This window comes from Strigops habroptila, chromosome 3 (genome assembly GCF_004027225.2).
Source record: "Strigops habroptila isolate Jane chromosome 3, bStrHab1.2.pri, whole genome shotgun sequence".
NCBI classification, from domain to species: Eukaryota; Metazoa; Chordata; class Aves; order Psittaciformes; family Psittacidae; genus Strigops; species Strigops habroptila.
The window spans coordinates 84,847,393-84,872,507 of record NC_044279.2 but is presented as its reverse complement, the minus strand read 5'-3'; the positions used below and the strand labels follow the sequence as shown (position 1 = coordinate 84,872,507).

At 38.9% G+C, this 25,115-nt stretch overlaps 1 protein-coding gene across 2 annotated transcripts in view; it reads right to left on the bottom strand.

Annotated features, from left to right (window-relative positions):
• The window catches only part of PDE5A (phosphodiesterase 5A), a 119,443-nt gene that overhangs the window by 64,185 nt on the left and 30,143 nt on the right, over positions 1-25,115 (bottom strand). Inside the window, exon 2 of one of the 2 annotated variants that reach the window (XM_030478215.1) lies at positions 1,746-1,848. In XM_030478215.1, the coding sequence (XP_030334075.1) occupies positions 1,746-1,828 (83 nt within the window). In that variant the 5' untranslated portion in view covers positions 1,829-1,848. The remainder of the gene's footprint in view (positions 1-1,745; positions 1,849-25,115) is intronic. The other variant, XM_030478216.1, reaches the window with a different exon arrangement.

The following is a 25,115-nucleotide window of genomic DNA, read 5'->3' as shown; positions in this document are numbered from 1 at the left end:
TTCTATATGCATGACTGGTTCTGGAAAAATAATTATGAATTAAAATCTTCACTATACTTTCTAAATACCACAGCTGAGTCAGGACTTCTTTGTACTGAAAGCTGTGCCACAGATACATCTTTTGCTTGGGTGGGTATGTGTCATGGTTTAAGCCCAGCCGGTAACTCAGAACCACGCAGCCATTCGCTCACTCCTCTCCTTCTTCCTCCCTCCGCTCCCTGAGGGATGGGGAGGAGAATCGAAAGAATGTAAATCCCATGGGTTGAGATAAGAACAGTCCAGTAACTAAGGTATAATACAAAACTACTACTGCTACCACTAATAATGATGATGGTAAGGGAAATAACAAGGGGAGAGAATATAAAACTAAAAGCGGAAAGGGAAAAAACAACAATAAACACAAGTGATGCACAATACAATGCTCACCGCCTGCTGACCAATACCCAGCCTGACCCGAGCAGTGATCTGGGCCTTCCGAGTAACTCCACCCAGTTTATATACTGGGCATGACGTGCTGTGGTATGGAATACCCCTTTGGCTAGTTTGGGTCAGGTGTCCTGTCTCTGCTTCCTCCCGGCTTCCCGTGCCCCTCCTCACTGGCAGAGCATGAGACTGAAAAGTCCTTGATTGGGGTAAGCATTACTTAGCAACAACTAAAACATTGGTGTGTTATCAGCATTATTCTCAGACTAAAGTCAAAAACACGGTATTGCACCACCTACAGAGAAGGAGAAAATTAACTGCTACTGCTGAACCCAGGACAGTATGCCATCAAACATTCAAATATTTTTTAATGTATGGAAGGAGGGAGGGGAATGGAGGTTTGTATCCAGTCTGACACAGAGCCTACATGTAAACACAGAACGTACCACTGAAAAATTATGCAGTGGGCATAAAAACTGTTTCAGGGCATTTTAGGAAGGCCCAGGCATATTTTGGTAATTAAGAAAAGCATTAATCTGTGACCAAAGGATCAACAAAAAATTAAGCCGTAAACAAGGTGACTAGAGAGGTTATTTATATGTAACATTGATATTTATAACCTAAAGGTATAACCACAAAATCTTTGCTCTTGTGAGCAAGCAAGAGAAGTATATAAGAGATTAGTTTGTAACTAAAGCTAATGACAGCACTGCTAAATGGGCTTGTATGGGATTTCAATTGTATGAGAACAGTCAGGTTGAAAAGAGGTTGTTATACACGAGTGTGTGTCTATTTCTGGATCCCATTTGGTTCTTCTTTTTTTTTTTTGAGGGATATGGCATACTCAGGATCCTTCCGTTTTCTCCTTCAGTTTTCATGCCTATCCCTCAAGACATCTGTGGTGTTGACATTTGTTCAGCCAAGGGAGTCTGAATGAGTGTATTCACAACATACCATTGCTGGTCCCAAATCAACTGCAATCTGATGAAGAGGGGTTCCCCACAGTGGCTGCTCATGCTGCATTACCTCTTTTTTTCTTTTAAGCTTTACCTGACCTGAAGACTTTGAGCCTTCAAAACCTTTTGATACTAGGTAACTAGTTTCTGTCTGGTAAATAAAAGAAGGAAGCTATTAGAGCAAATCAGCGAAATGCATCTTTAGACTCTCCCATCAAATAGCTTGGGGTCCGACCACCCTGCCTTTCTGAAGCCAAGCTGTATTTCTCAGGAGAATAAGGAGTGATCCACGAGCTACCAGGTCAAAATTATTATGGCTGCATAACTTTTCACACTTGGTGCTCTGTTTCTGAAATGGCTACTTACATTTCATCGCTGGCAGGCTGCACACTGTTAGGTTTCTGAGGCAGGGGTTGCCCGTGGCTGTGTGTTTCTGCAGCATTTAGCATAGTCAGTACTTCACGTGCTGCTGTAAAACCAACACAAATGACAGAGTAAAACAATTTTTGTTGAAACCCGAATAACATTTACATCTCTTAAAAGCTTTTCTATTAATCAGTGTCCCCCCATATTAGATCAGTGAGGACAGCAATAACTGTCACTGTCCTGTGCTACAGATGGCTCTAACAAAATGGAAAGATGATGTGATTTGACTTAAGCTATAGAAGAGGTTCCTGTCGTAGCTAAAATTATGTCAAATGAGTCACTTGTTTTTAGTATTGTGTTTAGTCTTCTAAACTACTGGGAAGCAGATTTTTCATCTATCTGTACTTTCTATAGCCATGCGGTTACACAGCTACTTCTGGCAGCTTATACCATGTCCTAGGAAAGACAGAAAGAGTTATGTCAACAATGTGGCAGACCTGATCTGACATCTTTGTTCCCAAATGGATAACACGAGCATTTGGAAACAGCGCATCGCTCAGTGGTGACTGCCTGACCTGCTGGCCTGTTGGCTCGTGGTGAAGGAGAAACTTGGCCACTCAGCCCTGAAAACAGGTAGATGGCTCCTCCCTGAGCAGGGCCAAGCTCATAGGGGTACTCTGAGGGAGCTCGGCAACAGGCAATTCTGGAGTATAATAGGGGTTTAGCGCCTGAACAGGACAATGGTATGGATGTAGGTGGCTCTGTTCATGTCTTTAATTATTCAGCATTTGGTTAGATACCTTGGGATTTAAAATGCCAGCAATGCCTTATGTAAGTACTCCTGGAAGCCAGAGCCAAGTATCAGTGACCATGCACCTGGGATTTTTCACTTTAAAAAGTCAGGGATAAATTTATTTTGTTAGAATGTGAAAATGTGAACTGTGGCTTTCATCCTTCAAAAGCAGAAATTTTCATTTCCAATAAAGGAAGCAAACACCTGCATGTTAGCTGTTTTGGCACCACTATGCCTTCAGTGTAGATTTTAGCGAGGGGAGAATCAAACTGTGTGAGAACAAAGCTGTCAGAAAGAGCTAGGTATACGGGACAGTGATATGGAAATAAGCACATCATTTTGCTGAACTATTCCAGTTCAGAAAAACAGTATTAAGGAGACTTTTGATGAGCCTAAAACTCCTTCAAGCTGCTTGTGAACTACCGGCTGCGCCTGACGTTCCTGCTTTCCGGCTGCAAAGTCTGGTGTCTTTTTAGAAACCCAAACAAAAACCATTAAATTTTTATTTGAGTTTATTGAGTTTATTTTAATCTGATTTATTTTCCAAGTAAAATGGCTATTTGGAAACAGAAGTTTGTGTGGTGTTCTCATGGCTCAAATAATTAAATGTGAGGAAATTAAATGTGGCACAGCATGGGCCAGGCTGTGAGGACATCTGAGCGCTTGCAGGCCACAGCCTAGCTTCTCAGTCCCTCCTGCACCAAACACGTTCATATCCCCTGCTATTTTCCTCCTTTCCATGTAAGAGTGGATGACAGAGGGTGCAAAATGGACTGAAAGGCAGGATTTTTGTGTGTGTGGTACCTGCCCTTTATCTTTTGTTTTGCTTTCCTTTGTTAGTGATCTAGAAGAAGGACTTCTGGTGGTTTATAAGAATTTTATGTTACCTAGAGCACATGGTACACGCCGCCATTACAGTGATATTAACAGGTAAGAGCATATGCAGAAAAGCAGTATTGGGCTTCAGTACCTTTATACAGACTTCAGACTCATCTAGGCTGTGTGAATTGAATTCAGAGTGCATGCATTTCAGTTGTAAATGCCAAAATCTATTTTATCTTTACAAACTGACTTTATGGGGTTTGCGAAGAACAAATACTGCTGATTAAGTTTATTGACAGGATTGGATTCTGTATGTACAGGAAAACGGCTAGTGTGGGCCCCCTTCTGTTCCTCTGCTCTTACTTTAAGGTCCTAAAACCCCACGATAAATTGGGAAATATTTGCCACTGTATGTTCTTTCAGTGTAAAGGAAACCTAGCATGTTACTGGTAATTGAACAGAATAGTTCTTTTGATAAATTTATGTCTTCTTTCAATACACTGTGTAAGTGTCTTTCAGACATGGATTGATTTATCCTGCCATCATTTCTGACCTAGGCAAAATCTTTTTGTTAGTTTATAGGAGATAAATCACAGCTATTCTGTTTAGTTACTTAGTGGCTGACTCTTAATTTCTTTATCTTTTTCTCTGTGTGAATAAAAATATGACCTTGTTTTGCTACTTAAGAGTAGTTTGGGGGGATAAGAGAATAGAGTTCTATGGAAGGAAAACTAGCAAAAGGAAAAAAAAACCACCAAACAACAAATCAGCCCTCTTGACAGTTTTGAATTTTTAGTGAGTTGAAGGATATTAATTTTATATGGATTAATATTCATTTTCACTGATGCATGGAGTCTAATATTACTACTAGAAAAACCAAATTTTGCCATTGCTGTAATCTTGTACTTTGATTGCTTGCTATATTATGGATTATTTAGATTGGAAAATGTATAACTAAAAGGATATAAATATGTATGTATAAACAAAAGGAACGGGAATTTAAATTCTATAATGCTTATAGTTGCTAATAAGGAAATAAAATAGACATGAGTTTTTCTTAAATGAGTCAGTAGAGTTGAAAGTGAATGCTGCAAGTTCTCCCAAGGGCTTTCCAGCCCTGAAAACTTGTAGAATGTAGATTTTAACACAGATGCAACTGCTGAGCACTGAGCTGAAACATGCATAGTATTATTGTTTGGATTTGCTAACAGTCCTTGAAGGTTTAGACTGTTTTTCATTGAGTGGCTCTAAGCATTGGGGCAGTTTGGTCACTTTACATCTCAGTAGGAAGCCTTCAGCTTGAAACAACCTCCCCCATTCAAAAATAAAGCTTCTTTCTTTTTTCTTGTCTTCCCCCCTCACCCCTCCCAGTATTCTTGCTGTTTCTGAAGAGCTATTCTTATGCATAGTATTATAAAATACTTGCTGAAGTATTTTATAGTTAATGGGGGGGGGCAGGTGAAAGGTGTGAAATGTCTTTCACGTTGTTTGTCTTTAAATATGTGTCAGTCCCTTTAACCTCAGGATCCTTCAAATCCACTAGCCAGCATCAGGCAAATCTGGTGGAAAGATGAAGATAACAAAATAGTGTGAACACCTGAAAAAAAAAAAAGGCGCCCCATTGAAAAGAGACACAGAGTTAAGGCCCTCATTGAGACTCAGGGTGTTACTGAGCATCTTGTGAGAGGACAGTACCCACACAGCAGAGCTTCACAGCCTGTGGGCACTGAAGCTTCAGCTGGAGCTCTGTACTGTCCCAGATCGGTGTTAGTGAAGTCTCTCCTGTGCGGGTTCTTCAATCTCTCTGGTTTTAATATCATTCAATTAAAATTCTGTCAGTCACAAAATACAAATTGAAAAAAATGCATCCGGATTTGTTTTGATGCTCCTAGAACAAATGGCTCTCCTGCTTCAGGCTGGAATCTACCTGCTATCTTGCTTCTTTCCCTCACCTAAGGTTGAGCTTAAACATTTCTTACCCACTACCTCAAAAACCAGTGTGGAGATAGTCTAACTTTCATTTGCCCTCCTATTTTTAGTTTCTTTTGGGAAGGAATCAGAGAAATGTCCCTCTGCATATTGCCCATCACCCTGTAAATAGCCCTCCAACTTCCAGGTCAGGAGTGAAGTTATTTTCTGGTATCTCTAGTGTTCTCACCACATTTCACCATACTCCTTTTCATTTGCAGTATTATTCTCACCAGTGCTTGAAAATACCTTACACTCTAGTACAAAAGCACAATATCCTCTCCTATTCAAATCTCCCTCAGAAAACTCCTCTTTTATGGCATTTAGAAAGACAAGTTAATAGCAGTAGAGAGCCATCATTATCTGACCATGCACACTGGTGGTTCTGGCTTCTTGCTGTCCTTTTGATCTCCCTGTTCACTGCCCCCAGATCTGTGCTGCCTAGTAAAGGTTCTTGGGACACGGACCAGGCCTTTGTGTTTCATACATAGTGGTGTCTCTGTTCTCTGGCTGGATGTCTTAACCTTTAAAAGGCAACTCTGAGCCTGTCAAAATGTGTTTTGTTTTATTTAATCAAGAATCTAATTCAGAGATAGCAAGTCTCTGTTACAGGCCTGAGATTCTCTCTATGTACTCTTCATGCCAGGCCAACTTTGCCCACACAAATGTTCACCAAGCTCACATAAAAAGAGCTGTAAACACAGAAGAAGGGGCTTTCAAAAAGATGAAAAAAAAGCTTTTCTTAATATTTGCTTTCTTTCTTGTTGACAAGGTTAATCTGTTTTTATTCCAAAAACGAGAAAAATAGAACTGATCTTTTATTCCTCAGCAGAGCAGATTAGTCAGCGAGCTAAACACAACACAATGAAATGAAACAATTTAAAGAAAGCCATTAAAGGTAAAAACATTTGTGTAATCAACAACAATGTTCCCTTCAGTACGGGACATTACAAAAAAGCTGGCTTTGTTTATTTTTACTGACTACAAAGTAGAATAGAAACTTTCTGCATAAGTCCTTGGGTGCTGATGCAGGATGATGGCTGCGTAACCTGAGCTGTCTGACCCTGGCAAAGTAGCAGACTGTAAGCTCACTGCCTAAAGAAATTATTACAAAAACCAGTGCTGGTAGGAGAACTTGCTGTTTTATTAATGTTTATTGGATTAAAGAAGTGAAATAATCGAAGCAATATGAGCAGTACATAAAAGCAGGGGAGTGAAAGGAAAAATGCTTCTGAACTGTGCCATGGCCTCTCTCAGAGAGCCTCTCATCGATCTCCCTTCCAATTCATCCTGTCAAATAGCTGGCATGGTGTGTGCTCTGCAAGCAGATGAGCAGCATCATTCATACAGCTGTGCTATCTGGAGCACAGATGCTTTCACTTGTGCTTGGTAGTTCCTAGCCAGCTTCCAGAGCTTTGGCAGAATCATTCACATATGTTTGACACACAGAGATAAGATAGAAATTAATTGAAAAGGGATAGGAAGTTAATACATAGACTTATTTTACGGTGTCTTTATCAGACTCCAAAGTCCATCTCTGTGGATCTGATAGGAAATGATATATGTACATTGCATTACAATTCCTGAAAAAAAGTTATATATCCCAGAAATTAAGGAAAGAAGCCCTTCCTGCTTTATTTGCTCATAAGACTTTTGATGTGCTTCTGAAAAGCCCTGAGTTGACACTGCTATGGCTGAGGTCCTTATCCACAGAACACGGGGCATGGCTCACTCTTCAAAGAGCCTTTTAACCTGCCTGAACAGTGGCTTAGATTTCCTTGTCCTGGATGAGTCCCTGCCTGTTCACGTCCCTTGGCTCTCTTAGGTCACTGCAGGTTTGCCAATAGCGAAAGAAGTAATGACTTTCTTATGTTAACACTGTCTACTGGAAAGGGACTGGAATAAAATCCCTCACTTCTTGCACACTGCCAGACACCCTCCAGATGGGTGATGGGCTTAGTTCCTACTAACAAGAAGATTTCATTGAAGGAAGGAAGCTAGAGCCAGCACATACATGCTCTTTACGTATAAATTGCATGTTCTCCTAGTAGTTGTAGGTTTAAATCATTCACTATGCCTGGCTGCTCTGCAGCCTCTGGTACTCTAATTCATTGCTGCTGCTGGGCATCTCAGCAGCCTCGTAGAGGTGTGAGGCTGGAGTAGCATCCTTCTCAATACCACACATTTGCTGTGGGTGGTTGACTAACCTTCACATCAAGAGCTTTTCCCCTCAGGGCAGTTGCACAGAATACTCCACGCTCCTCTTCAGCATTGCTGTTAGAGTGGTAGGAAAGTTGCTTGGGATTAAGGCCAGTACATGAGAGTCCAGAATTTAGACCAAAGACCTTTCTCATTATTCTTAAGGACTAAAACTGTCTCTCTAGAAATCAGTGGAAGTGGATGTGAGCCTAAGCGTACATTTATAGGAAAAGAGAAAAACAAACCAGTGATAGACAACAAATATTTTAACAAGAGAATCTAATTTTTCCCTTTTCTCCACGTTACGCAATGTATGGTGAGCACTGTGTTTGCTGGCAATGGAGGGAAGTCTGAGGAATCTATTCATTTTCCTCCACATTTAAACAAACACTTTCTCATAACCATGACCAAGAAAGGAAGCAAAAGTACTCAGCAAACTTTTATTAAGTGTTCTAACTCAATGTTTATATTTTGTTCCTGAAAAATATACTGACTGTATTGATAGCATAGTAGCGTTCAGCTCCTGCAGTCTGATGTGGGAGAGGGCTTAGTGAATATTTTTTGCCTTGTATGGAAACTTAATTTTGTTTTCAAAATACCTGCAGCTCAGAACAGTCTGAGCCATTCTGAAGCAAAATTTGTGGCCTTCAAAGAAAGTTCATACCACTCCCACAGGGTAATCCTGTCTGGGAGAAAAAAACCTAGTAGTGTCCAGAGATAGGACTCCTTCTGAGGAAATTTATCACTTCCCCTAACTTTCTAGCATTTTGGTAATGTGATTTTAAGATAGAGGTCTTATGAACACCAAGGATACTCCTGTAGGAAGGTGATTTCTTTCAACCAGAGTGCTGTCTTCGATTAATTCCAAATCACTATGCAATGCCACTGCTAGCTAAGGTTCTACAGATTTGCATTTGATGGGTAAATCTGCAATTTCACTTACTAATCTGGAAGCTTCTGAAGATCAACACCAATGTTTATGAAATTGTACCCTATTCCCCTAAGTCTGTATTTTCAGGTATCACACCAGAAGTTCTTACTTTGGGAAATGTAGATCAGATTATAAATATGTGATTGAAAAGATAATTTTGTCTTGAGAAACAAAAATATTTAAATTTTATTTACATTTTATTCTCAGCTTATTCATTTTGAATATTTCATGCTACAGTTCCCTCATGTGTAAGCAAACTCCTATTAGCTAAGGATGAGCTGGAGCTTCCAAATGCAATCTCCAAAGAAAAAGGAAAAATAATGAACTATGGTATATTTTAAGAATACATCTTAAAGATATGGATAAAATATTTTGATTTCTTTCCAGAACTCATCATCCCAATTATTGAAGTAATGGCCCTCCTGCCACAGAAAGATAAGTCATAAGCTGCATCGCATGGCAGATCTTGTATTTTTAGTGAACAGAGTTGTCATATTGTGGCTTGGTTTTCTCCAGGGAAGTCCCACATCTTTTGTAGAGTTGAAACAAAATGTGTTGCTTTTACTTATTAGCTGCCTTGAAATAAATTACATTAATTGTAATGATGAAAAAAGAGGAATTGTGAAAGGTATTTTATGGCAAGGAGTGGCTCATGTTTTGTATTTTGGTGGTAAGAAAGGATATGATGCTTTGATTCATGCCCATCATTAACCTCACCAAACGCAGTAATGCAGTAGAAACATCAAAAGCTTAGGATGAGAAATGGCTGCAATGATACCTGGATTCATCTTTGCTGTCCACTTGACTGTCATATTCTCATCACTACTGCAAAACTAAATAAATTCGAGAAGCACAGTCACTCTTTATGCTGAGGGTCAAGTTCTATTTCCCCTACACTGTATGTTTTGAGTGATTCATTTCACTAGGGCTTATCTAGTAGTGAAAAGTGGAAGCTTATTCAAAAGGATATTTTGTCCTCTTTTGGAGATTTGCACCTGAAACGGTGTTTCTATCAGGACTGTAAGGAAGTGCCAGATCTGGATAGTGGAAATGTGTTTATTTCGCCTTGGTAATTTTGCTTTAAAATCATAGAATCATAGAATGGTTTGGGTTGGAAAGGACCTTAAGATCATTTAGTTCCAACCCCCTGCCATAGGCAGGAACACCTCGCACTAGACCATGTCAACCAAGACGCTGTTCAACCTGGCCTTGAACACTGCCAGGGGTGGAGCATTCACCACTTCTTTGGGAAGCCTGTTCCAGTGCCTCACCACCCTCACAGTAAAGAACTTCTTCTTTCTTATATCTAACCTGAACTTCCCGTGTTTCAATTTAAACCCATTCCCCCGTGTCCTATTGTTACAGCCCCTGATGAAGAGTCCCTCTCTGGCATCGTTGTAGGCTCCCTTCAGATACTGGAAGGCTGCTATGAGGTCTCCACGCAGCTTCTCTTCTCCAGGCTGAACAGCCCCAATTTTCTCAGCCTGTCTTCATATGGGAGGTGCTCCAGCCCCTGGTCATCCTGTGGCCCTCCTCTGGACTCACGCCAACAGCTCCATGTCCTTCTTACATTGAGGACACCAGAACTGCACACGGTGCTGCAAGTGGGGTCTCATGAGAGCAAGAGTAGAGGGGCAGGATCACCTCCTTCAACCTGCTGGTCATGCTGCTTTTGATGCAGCCCGGGATATGGTTGGCTTTAAAAGCTGTTACTATTTATTTTTTTTCACACTACCAGGTTTAGCTTTGTCTAAAATGCAATTTTTGCTGCTTGTGTACCACAATAGTTTACAGAAATGGTCATCTCTCTCTCTCCAGTCTGTCATGGGAATACTTAGTGCTGTCCGTCAGTCTGAATATCTCTGAGGGACTAATACAGGGGATGAGCCAGATCAGCCCTATGAACTTTCCTACCATGCAGGGAGTACAGTAATGTTCAGCAAGAGCTCAGTGAAGATGAAGGTTATCTGTCTAGTCAAATGAAGTAAATAGATATCCTCTGTATTCAAGAATATTTGTTCTGATGTTTTAAGGACCTTATTCTCTCTAAGTCTCTGAGCTTAATTCAGTTTTACATTAGAAAGGAGAGGAGATTCAGGTCATTGGTGCTCAGAAATAACAGGTATAAAAAGGAAAACAACAAAGAGTCTTGACAATTATTTCTTGGCAATTCCAACTTCCCGTTAGAAGCAAACACGCACACATGGTTGGGTTTTTTTTTTTCGAAATGACGCAGATGTCTCCTCACATCCATAGCCTGGGAAGATGCAGATGGACTCATGTTTTGAGAAAAAAACAACAGGCAGTCAGTTTGGAGAGGAAAAACAGGCTTTGATATCTTGTGGCTGTTATATTTTGACAGAAGACTGCACATGCAGTCAGCCCTAACACAACAGAGGGAGAGCTGGGTAGCCCAGCACAAGCGCTTCACCCTGAATCAACACCACTGCCAGTGCTGGTCTTAGAGTGTGCTATGTTGTGCACGGGTGGGATGGAGGAAGGGGACAGTGGGCATGGGTGGGTGTGGTGAGACCTGGCCATCACCTCTGTCCACATAGTTGGGCTGCCGGGATAGCAGGAGGCGATACTTGGACACAGCCAGAGGTTTGTGATGTGGAGGATTTAACGTGGGCCAGGAGCACTCGTCTTGCTCAGCCTGTTCTTCTGTTTGAATTGGCTTCTTCAGGGAAAAGAAGAATTTCCATCTCACAAATTGATCTATGGCTGCAGTGCAGAGCCTAGCAATAAAATACCTGTGGAAAGATGGGTGGAAAGCTGGAGCTATGAAACAGAGAAAGACGCTGAGTACCTTAGTGGCTCAAGATCTCAGTTTCGCAAGCAGGATTTCCAGCAGTGCCATTACTTCCCATGTACAAGCAGGGGTTTAGTTATCCTTTCTTCCGATTTTCTGTCATTTTTGTCTAATTGGCTAATTTTTAGTGGCTCAATAGAGCAAAGAGTCAGAATTCCTTATCTTGATCTGTTGTCATCTAGGATTATTTTTGTTGTAAGTGATTATTTTTTAATAATTAATTATTAATTTATTTCTGGGCATAAATAAAAAACAGTCCCTGACCAAAATAGTCCATAATTTAACATAAGCAGTAATTTACATTATTTATTAGTCTTTGTCTCATATTAATTCGGCTGCAAACCAGGTACGAAATATTTATTTTAATTTGCAAAGGCATTGCGAGCTTTCCTTCGTGAACAGGAATCAGCAAACTGTCAAACAAGGGTTTATTTTATTTTTAAGTTGCTAAAGCAAGGATTGCACTGCATGTTTCAACATTTCCCACCAGGAAAGAATTTTGTCTCCTTTTGAAATTCCCTGTACTGTAGGTGACACGAGGCAATGGTCTGAGTTGACCAGTGTAAAAGAGTATAAGGGAGATCAGAGAAAAAGAGAAAGGGGTTTGGTCAGTATCAGTTCTAAACAGCGGGAGAAGAGAGGGTGTTACTTCATCACCGGAGTGGATACTTTTGTATGTGATCCCTGAAAGACTCCATAAGTCTTTTGTCCAAATAGGCAGGGAAAACTCATATATCTCTATATCTCTACAGCCCAGTGGTCAGGCACCTTGCCAAATGATAGTCTCTTGGTACAAAGTGTGGCCACCTTGTGTATCAACTAGGTTTCTGCCCTGTAAAAGGGGAGATGGTAAACTCCACTAATACCTTATCAGGGAACAAAATGGATCAGAGTACCTTAGCACTCCTTCCCTCAGTGTTCTAAGGGTTTTCTGTAGTATGGCAGCTCATATTCCTACTGGAAGAGAAGACTTGTTATGCCTCTGCTTGTCACAAGGCTTTCATTGTCTTGGGCAGTGATTTTACGTTAAAATGTTTTCCCCTAAAACCAGGTAGATAATTCACAGCAGAAAGTGGTGGGTTGGACTGAAGTGTTCAATATTAATGAAATGGTTAAAGATCTGAAACTATTCAGGGGAATAGGACTGATTACGTGCAGTGTTGTAGAGAAGGACGCTTTCCTGATACGTTTCACATCCTAGATGCAGGATTTGTTTCTGTCAGCCGGTCGTTTAGCGAGGCTGTTGAGCTTGGTCCTGTTCAAGCTCCAGCTGACCAGACTGATAAGGTTAATGCCCCCCAGTGCAGTTTAAAGGTTCTCATCAAGACTTGCCCTTCCTCCAGCAGATGGTACTGATCCCTAAAATTTGATGCCACAACTATTCATGAAATCTGTGCTAAACACCATTTGGTTAGAGAAAAAAAAAAGGCAACTCAAACTACTTTTAGCAGTACTTAAACTAACCTAGATTATTTTGAAATATCTGTTTTAAGAACCTAAGTACCTGTGAATTATATCAACAAATGTAAGGAGATGGTAATCTAGAAGTCAGATTATGACAGAAACCTTTTCATCCAGTTGATTTGCAGCCAAAAGAAGACAAGTGGCTTCTTTTCCAAGGCCTTATGGTACTGTTTGTTTGAGAAGTAAGGCTTCTCTGAAACCAAAGATAGCCAGAAAAAAAGAACAGTTTAATTTAAAATATAATTCAGAATTTAATTTAAGGCTGAGATGGATTCTGAGAAGCATGATAGTAATACAGCTGAGGGAGGGTGAGATAAATAAGCTTGCACTGATGTCAGCACTAATAAGGATCCTGTTTTCAGCAGCTGAAGTAGTGTGGTTAGAACTAGCTCAATTATGTCTGTGCTGTACTACGGCATGCAGTGCAGATAAACCCAAAAAAACATTGTTGTGTCTGAAGGCTCTCATGGCAGCACAATATTTGAGATGATTCTGGATGTGCTCATGGGGAATTTTCAGAAATTCTTCTTTTCAACTTGCAAGGAAATACATAGCTTTTGGTTACTTAGAAGAGAGTTTTAAAGAATGACACACAAGGATGTGAGTCTCACTTCAAAAGCTGCTACAGTTTTCACGATAATGTAAGAGTCAGTATATTCTGTTGTGTAGTGCACTGGATTGGAAGTCAATAGAGCTGCTTTCTAACATTTCATCTCTCGGAGCTTTTTTCTTCTCCTACCTCTAGTTTGTTAGAAACTAACAACCTTAATCTACAAGATAGCCTTGTATTACAGATATTGCACAGTTCTAAATACAGTGGGAACACATCATTCAGGCTCTCAAGAGCTATTGTAAGACAAATAATATTAAACAATGCCTTGAGAGGTCACTTTTCAGTTTTATGGTGGGAACATAGTTCCACAAGTGTGGAATTCAGCTGTGTAGATGAAGGCTTTGGGGGCTTTAGAAGTGCTAGTTGTTTTAAAGCTGTTACTTCACTGTGAACTTGCAGGCATTTCAAATAAAATGCTTTATTCTTTGAAGGTGTGTGTGCATGGATATAATTGGTCAAGCATGTACAAAAGCCTACCTACGGAACTAGCCTCTGTACACATTTAGGGAAACAGAGAGATTGTTTCTATAAATAATAATAAAATGTACAAATAGTATATAACATGACAAACATTGTGAAATGTGGATTGAAAATTTCAATCCAGCACTAGATACAAATTGACTTTGAATTCCAAGATTCCACATAAACATATTTTTGCCTCTCTAGATTTATATAAGCTGCTCGAGGTCTCCACTAATTTCCTCTGAGTTCTCAGAGCTGTATTTATATTTGGTTCATTTGGCCTACTCAAGCATCCTTTCCTACTGCTAGCGCCTAAGTTTGATTTTCAAGTTGAGTCCTCTTTTGGGGACGCTCAGCACATCAGTCCCTTGAGGGCTAAATTTGGAAAGCACAGGACTAACTGTTACAATTAACTGCCTTTAGAGTATATTGTAGTATGAGTTAAATGATGGATTTCCCAAAGCCTCCTAAAGAACCATTTCCTACTTGAGGCCAGGGCACATGCTCTGCTATCTGTTTAATCAAGTGACAGAAAGAACAGCTGTAGTCAAAAACCAGAAGAGGAATTATTAGCTAGTCAGATAATTTGAACATCTTAAAAAATTGACTCCGCAGCACAGTAAAGTATAATTACATTTTTCTCCAGACATTAAAAATATTAATGAGAAGTCACTATAAATTATGAACAGTACAATATGTTTAAACCGACCCAACTGTAAATTTCTTTTGGCAAAATTCCAAAGGTCTAGTTTAGACCTTTGATTTAGACATATTGTCTAGTTTTAGACATAAATGATTTTTGTCCTAATACTGTGCTGCTTTTGCAATTCCTTTGGTTTAGTACCAGTAAAGAGAAGGAGGCTGGTCAGCCATTCTTCTTTGCAGCAGACGCTGAAAAGATCAAGAAGGACTCTCAAAACTATCTTTAAAAAATAAATAGGCTACTGGCTGAGTTCAGGAGTTTTGGGAGGCAAGTTATTTCATAACTAGTTTGGATATCTTCCACAAGTTGGTTAGAGACAAATTATATCATTCTGAAACGATAGCAGAGAAAGCACAAATAGCAAATTATCCTAATGAAAGCTTTTGTAGGCAAAGCCTTTCATTAGCTGTTCAAAAGGGCAAGGTAACAAGTGTAAATACATTTTGGTTTTTTTCTCTGAACCAATGCCCCATGTTACTTGAGCTTCATTTGTTCAAGTAAGTAGGAATATAGTGATACAAACGTAGCTGATGGTTGCTGTTATTAGATAACAGATGTTCTCTTATCCCTGAGATTTTGCAGTTAATTGTAATGCATTTATAGCCAGCCTGTGCAAAATGCTGAGCTTCCTCAGCTTCCATTAACTGCCAGGGGAGCTGGAGGGGCTCAGTACCTCCCAGGAGGTGCTCAGCGCTTAAGAGTCAAGGACCTTATTAACTGAACTCTTCACCTATACACTTGCTTTTGAGATGTCCTGATCCTCAGTTCCATTGAAATCACTGTTCAGCATCTTTGGAATCACTCTCCAGTTAGGCCTCAAATCAAAGACCTTCCCCTCTTTTCAGCAAACTGATCAAATGCTAAGGAACTGTGTCTAAAATGGTCACTCAATTGACGCAATTATGTGAATGTAGGAATCCCACTAAATGGTGACCTTGTTGAACCACACCTATATACATTGCATGGAGGTAATAAAGAGAGATAAGACAATTTTAGCATTCAGTAGAAAACGCTCCGTAAAAACTAAACAGTTCCAGATGCTGGACGACCTGCCCTCGAACTTAACACTTCTGCAGTATCAAAGTATTGGGCAAGCCCTCTAACCAGCCTGGATCCTAAGTGTGTCTTGAGCATGGCCATCCTAGAATTATCTAAGAGACTTTTTTCTCCTTCAAAGGAGGTTTCCTTTAAAATGGCAACCAGCATTTTTGAATTTATTAATATGGACCCTGAGATGAGGCTGGAAATTGCATAAAAGTCAAAGTCAGATTTAAAAAGCCACTGTACAAATTTATAAAAGGGAAATACAAATACTGAGCGTGCATGTAAGTATACTCTTTATACATAATGCACAAATAAATGCACCCTGCAAAGCAGGGCTCTGGCAATCTATGTGTATTAAAGAGGTACTTAAAATTGGGATCACATTGTGAGAAGTGTTTGTTGAAGTTATTTTTCCCAGATTTTGTGATCTCAGTTTGAGGTGACTTCTCCAACTGCTAACACCCTTGCAATGCCTCCAGCTAGCACTGAGTACTCCTCATCTCCACTGCCATAGCATCCAAGCACTGCACACTAAGCTCCATATAAGAAATTCCTTACCGATGATAATTTCATTAGCATTCATTAGGAGGAGTTTCTCCATGGTCACCACTTACCAATTTAAAATCAGTGAGAAACTAGCTCTTCATTATTTTAGGGCTGGTTGTATAGTACAAGCACCCATTCTTAACTTTTGGATATTACTGCATGCTCTAGATGGATCCGATTACAGAGCGGCTTTTAACATACTTTAAGAAAACATGCCTGAGGGTTCATTCACCCTTGCCTTAAAAGTTTCTGGGTTCATGCTGAACCTCAGCTTTGTCCTTTTCTGAATAGAAATAGGAGATAGTGACTTCAAAGTTAATACATTTCCTGGGTAACAGAGTACATGACCAAGCTTGTACTAGCACATAATAAAACATTTTTTCAACAGTTAATTCCAATATTATTTTGTTTTATATATTAGTGTTACAAATGTGAGGATTCCTTTGTATAAAACTGTAAATATGATTTCACTTAATGATTCGCTGCAGTTTGAAAATCAGATTTTCCTTTGTAGCCTATGAAATGCTGTCATCTGAAAAAAATAAATCTCCAAGGAATCGCTGCTTTTGAAAAAGTGGGTATCTTATACCAGCTCCCTCTAAATTTTTCTCTTTTTAAACAATGCTGTATTTTTGTGTATGCACTATGCATGCCATACGCTTGCATGAAAAATATGATGTGTATACTGCACTTCATTTATTTCTTGACATAACAACCTAAGTTGAAAAAATACAGTGGTTTGCAGGAATTAAATTATGACATAAACCAGACTATTTGTGTCAAGAGAAGGAGACAATTTGCAATTAAAAACAGAGACGAGGACTGGCTACATAGTTCATGCAAATCTTATGTGAATTGTATAAAAGTATGAAAGTGACTCTCTGTGTCTGTGTGACAAAGTGCAGACTGTTGTCATTCCAGGACAGATCACACTAACAGTACGGAGTACTGTTTTGTTATGGAGGAGCCTAAATAGTTCTAGTAAGCAAAGAAAACCCATTGCTTATGGAAGTCCTGTGCGAAATGCTCGATGTGCAAATGCTCGATCACCTCCTGTGGCCTGCAAGGGCTCTGGGGCAGAGCTCACTGCCAGAACGCGGTTCCTTGTCTGCAAAGCGGGCAGATCAGTTACTCCAGAACTCCGGCACTGGCAGGAGTTACAGCATCACGTTAAACAAAACATATTGTCCGCCTGAACTTACAACATCATTTCAGGAGGAGCAGGCCAGCATGAAATAAATATTTGAGGTTCAGTCCACTTCAGGCAATTTGCCCAAAATAATAGATGATGGTTAAAAATGATATTTGGTTTCCAAATACTCATCCAAATGCATTCCACTTGGCAGCTTGACGGAATAGTCAGTTTTTACGATTTTATGCCATTAAATCAGAGGTTGCATAAAGTGTAACTATCCAAACATTAAACTATTACTACCCAGTGCCTATAAAGGGCTTTGTTTCCTGTCAAGACGCCTTGACACTTTAGCGTAAATACTGCAATTTTCCTCCTTGACCAATCCCTCTCTTCCTCCACCCCCATCCACACACAAACTGGCATTTAAATAACTCTTTGCACTCTGTCATAAATATTAATGACAAGAAACTCAGGACTTGGCATTTTTCATTAATAGCCCTCTTCATCACTGTTTCACACCTGGACTACAGCCAGACCCTGTGTAAGTGGCTAGCATTTTTTTCAAACAATGTTAATATTGAAGTGAAACAAAATGCTGAGATAATTTATCACAAATTCAAATTGTTGGCAAACCCTTGTTCCGCATTGTGTGCTTGGGATGTCGTTTGGCATGACTTCTTGAACAATGCCCATGTTGGCTTGGCATGTTGTGACTTACTTATAATTGCAGCTTATGCCTTTCAGCTACTCCCTACAATACTTCCAAATGAGCTGTGGATGGAAATTTGATATAATACTTGGACTGTTCTGAAAAAATTAACACATTTTTCCCTACCCTCCAACTTTTCTAGTCATCTCCATAGAAGGACTAATGCCATTGCTGGTAATGCAAGAAAATTTCTTTCTTAGTTCCTGTGGTCACTTACATCATTTCTGTCCTTTCAGTTGGAGGTGTACCAATTGCTTGAAGCTGTAAATTAAGATATTTAGGACAGTGTTCAAGATGTAATTTTCTGTTTTCTATCTGCCTGAATGAAATACCTACAGCTCAGTCTCCTGAACAACACTGATGGCTCAGTCCTACAAGATAATGAGGTTTCTGAACAAGCCGCCAGATATTGACAGACTTCCTTAAACAGCAAGTATGTGTTTGGCTTTTCTTGCTTTTCATTGTTTATCTGAATAAGGACCACAATGTTCATGTCTCATAGGCTTGAGCCTTCAAGTTTCTAGATCACCTCTGAGAAGCTGGTGTTTCAGTAAAGCAATTGGTTCAAATGAGAACAATACTAATTTGTCTTTTGCCTTCAGTAGAAAGTGAAAGTAGAAGGTAAAGAAGCAGAAGTAAAATGTGTTTCACAGTGTGGTGTATGTCATGACCTTTAGTGCTTTGAATTAAGCAGTATAAAGAGCAAACAGCAACTCTAGATCATAGGGCTAGGTGAAACATTCAAGTCACCTAATCCAAGGCAAAAGCAATAACCTCTGGGTCCTTCATGAGAGGCACGTATCAGCCGGCCTTGAGAACTTCACACACAAAACCTCATACAAACTCTTTTGCTGTTCATGGCCCTTTCATTATAAAATGTTTCTGAAGATGTAATCTGAATCTACTTGCTTGAATTTTAGCCTGTTACTTCTGTAGATACAGAAGTAGCCTTCTGAATGACTGATATCAAGCCTTTCCTTGCTCTTTTGGGCTAAAAATCCCACTTTTTCAATATTTTATCATAATTCATATTTTATAGACCATTTATAATTTTTATTGCTATCTTTGGGGCTGTCTCTGACCAGTTCATAAATTTCTTGAAGTGTGGTCCCTGACCTAGGCTCAATAATTCAGTTAAAGCCTTATCAATGCTGAGTAGAGCAAAAGGGTTACTCCGCTAACTTGCACGCTGTCTGCATTCCAGAGTGACATTTCTGTGTTGGTAGCAGCATGTCGTTGTTAACTCACATCCGGTCTGTGATGTGAGTTACACTCACAACTATAATTTCTATGCTCTTTTCTATCTGAATTTCTTCCTCCTTAGCTCTTCCCTGTGTTGTCTGTGCAGGTTATTATTCCTGAGTGCAGTGCTTGCACTTGTACAAGTTGAAAAATACCTGAGGTTCTCCTGTTTATCATTACACGCAATGTATCTTCAAGAGCCTTATTATTTAAGAATGCAATTCTGAAAGATTTGGCTTGACATGCATTGAACTGAGTAACCTTTGAAAGCACAAGATTAAACCCAACATTTTAGATTGCTTTGTTTTTTCTTTAACATATAGAATTAAATATTCAGGAAATATTATTTTGGTGTTTGAGGTTGGTTTTAGTGATTGCTGTTACAGCCCAAGAGCCTTATAACATAACTGTAAGCCTAAAACACTGCTTTGCGGTGATGTCCACATAGATTTGGTTTCAGAGAAAGGTGGATGTGTAAGGAGCTATGGCTTGATACCATGCCAAATTTACTTTCACAATTAAAAACTAAAGATGAGATCTTCTTGTGTGGCTAGATAAAAACTGTATCCTCTCATACAACTGAGGACATATGCAATGTCTTAGTCTCATATCTTCACCAAGAAAATGTTTCTAATTAAATGGGTGTGTGTTGGTCAACTGTTTATTACATTTTACTGCTAGTATATCTTACAGGAGACTGTGTGATAGGAGCAGAGCAACAAAGACATTACAGGAAAATATTCATTATTTTCCCAGCAAATGCTTGCACTCATTTTTGTTTGCTTTTTGTGACATGTTTGCAGAAAGTGATTGTTGGACCTTAAATTTAGATTAATTTAATGATGAGATAGAGTTTGTTTCAAAGAAATTTAGTCTGGAAGGCTGTCCAGTCAGGATGAGGAAACGGTATCAAGGAATTGAGATGGGCAAACAGCTCAGATAGATACTGAATTGTAAATATTGAGCACTCAGGAAAATTTCATTGGAGGTTGGCATCGGTTATCTTGTTGAAATGAATAGTGAGTACCTTTTGAATGAAGAAGGCTGGGTGGTACGTTGGCTGACATCTCAATCTGAAATTCAGCTGCCTCTGCTGCCTCTCTGTTTTGTTCTTCTCACTCATGTTTACTAATGTTAATACTTCATAGAGTATTCCGTTAAAACTAATTGGTTTTATTAAACAAATTATACCTAGCTAAGTAAAGAATAAAGAACATGTTTTTGACACTACCTTCATTCTTCATTGTCTATGTCTAGCTCTAACGATAGAAGTATTCTATTTTCCCATTCTTACATAAATGAAACTCACATAAGCAACACTCTTGTTGTGTATTCCCTTGGTCTGTCTTGCAAAAAACACTAGGGCCTGACTTCTCCACGAAAAGGAATGCAGAATGCAGTCTGCTTGTAAGTTTGTGATTCATGCCTCCTGTCTAGGCTACCAAACCAGTAAAAACACTGGAATGCAAAAAAAATAAGCATGATTATGTATTTCAGGAAAACAATTTTCTCAAGAATGTTTCTGGAACATATCTTCAATGTTTAGCTATTTCTAGTTGATATTTTAGGGATGGAATGCCTACTGGCACCAATTTGTTCTATGGAATTGTCCCACAGGACAATGCTTTGCTTTAGTGTGTTTAAGGTGTCTTTTTTCAGATTCTTGTAGCAGCAAATCCTTTAGCAGCTCATTACTTAATGGAAACTAAACAAAGCTTCTTCCAGGAAAGAAAATGTTGATCTCTATCACCCCACAGTGAACTTCTTTTCTTAAATACATAACACATGCTTTCGGAAAATATCTTCAGTTTAATCTGGACACTGTAAACTCCAAAGACAAAACTACGTCCTCATTAATCCATCTTGCATAGCCCGAAACTCCAAACTTTCTGGGGAAAAGAAAGTGTGTGTGTATAGAAGTCTACTTGGGTGTTATGACCAGACTTTTGTCTGTCATTCCCATTTAAAATAGCAACCTACATAACTGACAACTGAAGGGTAGGCTCTTATACATAGGTCTCTTATAGTACAGTATGTAATTCAGACTCAAAAGCCATGATATGAGTAGCTGATAACTTAATCATTGGTTTTGAAAAATATATAGTAATGAATATCATAGACTTAATGTACAATACTATTTAATTTAGAGCACCACAGGATCAGGATGAAAGATCTGCATCAGGTTTTAGTACTGCTGTCATTTGCAAAGACGCAGTGCACTGTTTTAGTGGATCCGTGCTGGAGGTGTGCTGCCACACTGGCTATGGATTATGCTTTTGCAAAAAATAATTATTACCATTCTTTCAGCAGGAAAAAGTTTCTGCATAGAATAGAGCAACCATAAAGCATAATACCCCAAGTCTCATGGAAGCAATGAATAAAAGAAAATGACAAGCTATTTTGCAGATGTATTTTGGAAACATGCTTTCAAAATGTTTGTCCTTTCAAAGAATTAAATTACAAGATTTTATATCTAGTCACTACTGTTCTGAGTTTACACTGTAGGAAGACTTGTTGCTTCATTTGTCCTCCCTGTATCAGTGAGCTATTCCCACTGGAGAAGTCATAGTATGTGGAAAAGAAACTATTCCTGCAATCAGTGAACTCTATTTTAAACTGCCAAAGCAAGTTGTTCTTGTTTCTCCTCCCACTTAACCCATAATTCCTGAGAGTGTACAGTTCCCAGGTATAAATGTAGAAACCCTGAAATTAAAACCAGATCACTTGCCTTTTCTTTTGAGGACTGTGAAATTGCATACTGTGTGTTTATAGAATAGCTACTATCTAAATGTAGAATATATTAGCAAAATAATGCTTAGTCTTTATGCCAGGTTTATATTTGTGACTTTTTTACTCTGTAGTAATCAGGTGTGATTTATAGCAATGTTTATAATAAAACAGGACACAATATTTTCTACTCTAAAGAATCTATGCTTTGAAATAAGTGAATAAATAAAACAAATAATGCACCAGATCTGCTATCTGAAGTCCGCTGCATTCACTTCCAAAGTTCTGTACCAGTTCCTGGATTACATTCAGGTAACTGGAAGACAATTTGCTCAGTACCTCTAGCAACAGTTTGGTTTTTTAGAGGAGATAGATAGATGGTTTTCTTTTTTAAACATTACGACGATATCAGCCTAGGTTTCTCTGGAGGTTATGTAAATAATTGATGCTATTTTTGATTACACTTCTTTCATTGGTTGAACATTGATAGGTTTTCAGTTCATTAAGTTTAAATATAACACTTAAATACATGGTATGATTATTTGTAACGTGTGAGATGTACAGAAAGTAAATTAGTGCTCATTTTGGTTATATAGAATTACAAGGTTTCATGAACATTATGAAAGTCATAGTGACATGAATAGGATGACAAGCATTTAGCACATATGCACCCAGTCATGAAATATCCCCCCAAACTCAGAGGATCTGATCTCTTTTCCATAATTTGTCTGCAACATCATTCAGCAAGGTCTTATTACTGCTTATGCCATGTTATCATTGGAAAAATCCTATGGGTAAAGGGCCAGAAAGAAACTCTTTTAGCTGAGAAGCTCTCCTTTATAATTCATTCATAGTTGTTTTCTTTTTAATTCATATTCCTTATTTTCTCCCCTGGTTTTCTCATTCCTCACATTGCTTTTTTGGCTTTCTCACCAATTTACTATACCAAACCAAATACCTACGTTAAGATCTTCACTAGTAGGACTATGTATACTGCACAATTGCAAGATCACGCTTTCTGTCTTCTTCTCTAGAAGAAAAATCATCCACAGGGCAGATTTATACTAAATAGCAAAGACAGCCTTTTCAGTCTAGCTGGAAATACCTAATAAAAAAGAATATTATGCAAAAAATTCTAGCTTGCCTGGCAATGTCAAGGTTATAGCCATCTGCTAAGAGTATGAGAACTGAGTGTCCAGTTTGCATATCTAGTCTACCAGAACGTAACTTCATAGTAACTGATTGCTTTCTTCATAACTTTCAGTAATAGAAGGTGTTGAAAACTATACTAAATTGGGTGCATTTCACATAGATTTCTTGCCTGGTCCTGTCCATTGGAAGAAATCTAGGTTCATTACTTCATGGTCACTCTTATGGCCTTGGGCACAGATTTAATGCCATAGTTATGTGCACTAATGAGGCATGAAAACATGGGAAAATACCATGAAAAGTTAACCAAATGGTCCATAAGGGGAATTCTGTTTTATAATTTTGTAGGTGTTTTGTATTCGCTGTACCTGGCTTGCCAGAAATCAGGATCATTCCATAATATATGATATAGGATTATCAAGTTGGGGTTATAGATCTTTTAGTATATGCACAGAATCATAGAATAGTTTGGGTTAGAAAGGACGTTAAGAGATCACCTAGTTCCAACCCCCTGCCACAGGCAGGGATTATGTTGAACTATTTTGGGTTTGTTTTGAAAGGGACTTTGAATGCCAATCAGACACAAGTCTCATCACTTAATCTTGCCTTAGTCTTATGAATCTCAGTATAATTCCACAAAGTTCACGGAGATGTCTTCAAAACAGGGGCCTGACAGAAAAGAAACAGAGATAGCCCCAACAGAATAATAACTGTTCAAAGCATCCAAAGGGAAAGATATTTTTAATGGGTTTTTTCATATTTTAATGATTTTTCCAGGTCTCTATATTGCCTTCAAAGCATTTGTCATATTTTCCTTAAAATATAATTCCAGTAATCAAACTCTGTGATAATACTACCTCTAAGTAAAATAAGGGCATAGACTGCTTCTTCTATCACAAATAGCTTTTTTTTAATTGTGAAGTTCAGTTGCTGAATGTTTCCTGATAGCAGGCGATGAAGGACAGGCAAACAGGAATGTGTGCTTAGAAGATCCCTTATCAAATCTAATTAGTTAGTTGGTGGCCTAAACTATAAAGAAAAATTAGTAAACAAAAAATAATAGAAACAGCTGATATTTCAAAAAGAGAAACTAATGGGTACTACTACAGAATTAAGTCCTTGTCCATGCTTCAACATCTTTGATTCAAACCCATTCTTTAAAAACGGGCATCACAGTGCTCATATTTCAGCACTTCATCATCCCTATAAAAATTCCAGATGCTGTTTCTTAAAATGCATAAACAATTTGTTGTATAGCATCTGCACTGTTCTGCAGCCTTCACTGTTTTGGTACTTACACTTGAAGTGCATGATTACCTCGTTACTAAGCTTTGGGCAATTTGTTGCTGATTGTACAGGCAGTACATGAAGAGACTAAGATAGATTAATAAATAAATATCTAAAGAATGATTACTTTCCTGGTGACAACAAATGCCTTTCTGTTTTTGCAATACCATCCTTCTACAATGTTGGGCTTTTTTTTCAGAATACCCCTATGGTGGGTATGGAAACAATGCTGTCAGAAAAGCAAAAGCTGTAATGCTGCTTGGAGCTGTTATCTAAATACTCCAGTTACCCACAGACATCACGTTGAAAAAATGTCAGACTAGTCCACGGAAAATGATGTAAGTAGAATAGGATAAGCGTTGTGTGCTATGGGGGTGAAGATGTGCTACAGCTCCATTATGTCCTCTGGCTTTCTGAAGGACTTTGCAGCATGTCCTCTTCCCCCAGTGCCATAATGCATTGCTATGCCTCGTGTCAGGTAAGGACTGCTGACACTCAGACGATCCCTCTCTGTTCCACCACACTTCCTGGCAACCGCCAAAATTGGAGAAATTTAATTAAATTTCTGGAATGTCAGGTGGAAGTTAATAAAAACCACATGGCAGCTTACTATTATGTTACTCTGTTTATCTTTTTCAGGTCTTTGCCAGATCTTAAAACTAGTGCTCACGCAGACCCATCAGTAGCAAAGACAGAGAAACAACATTAAGGGTCAGGAGAATAAGGTTTGCTTAGGAAAGCCAGAAAAACAGGTAGGAAAACAT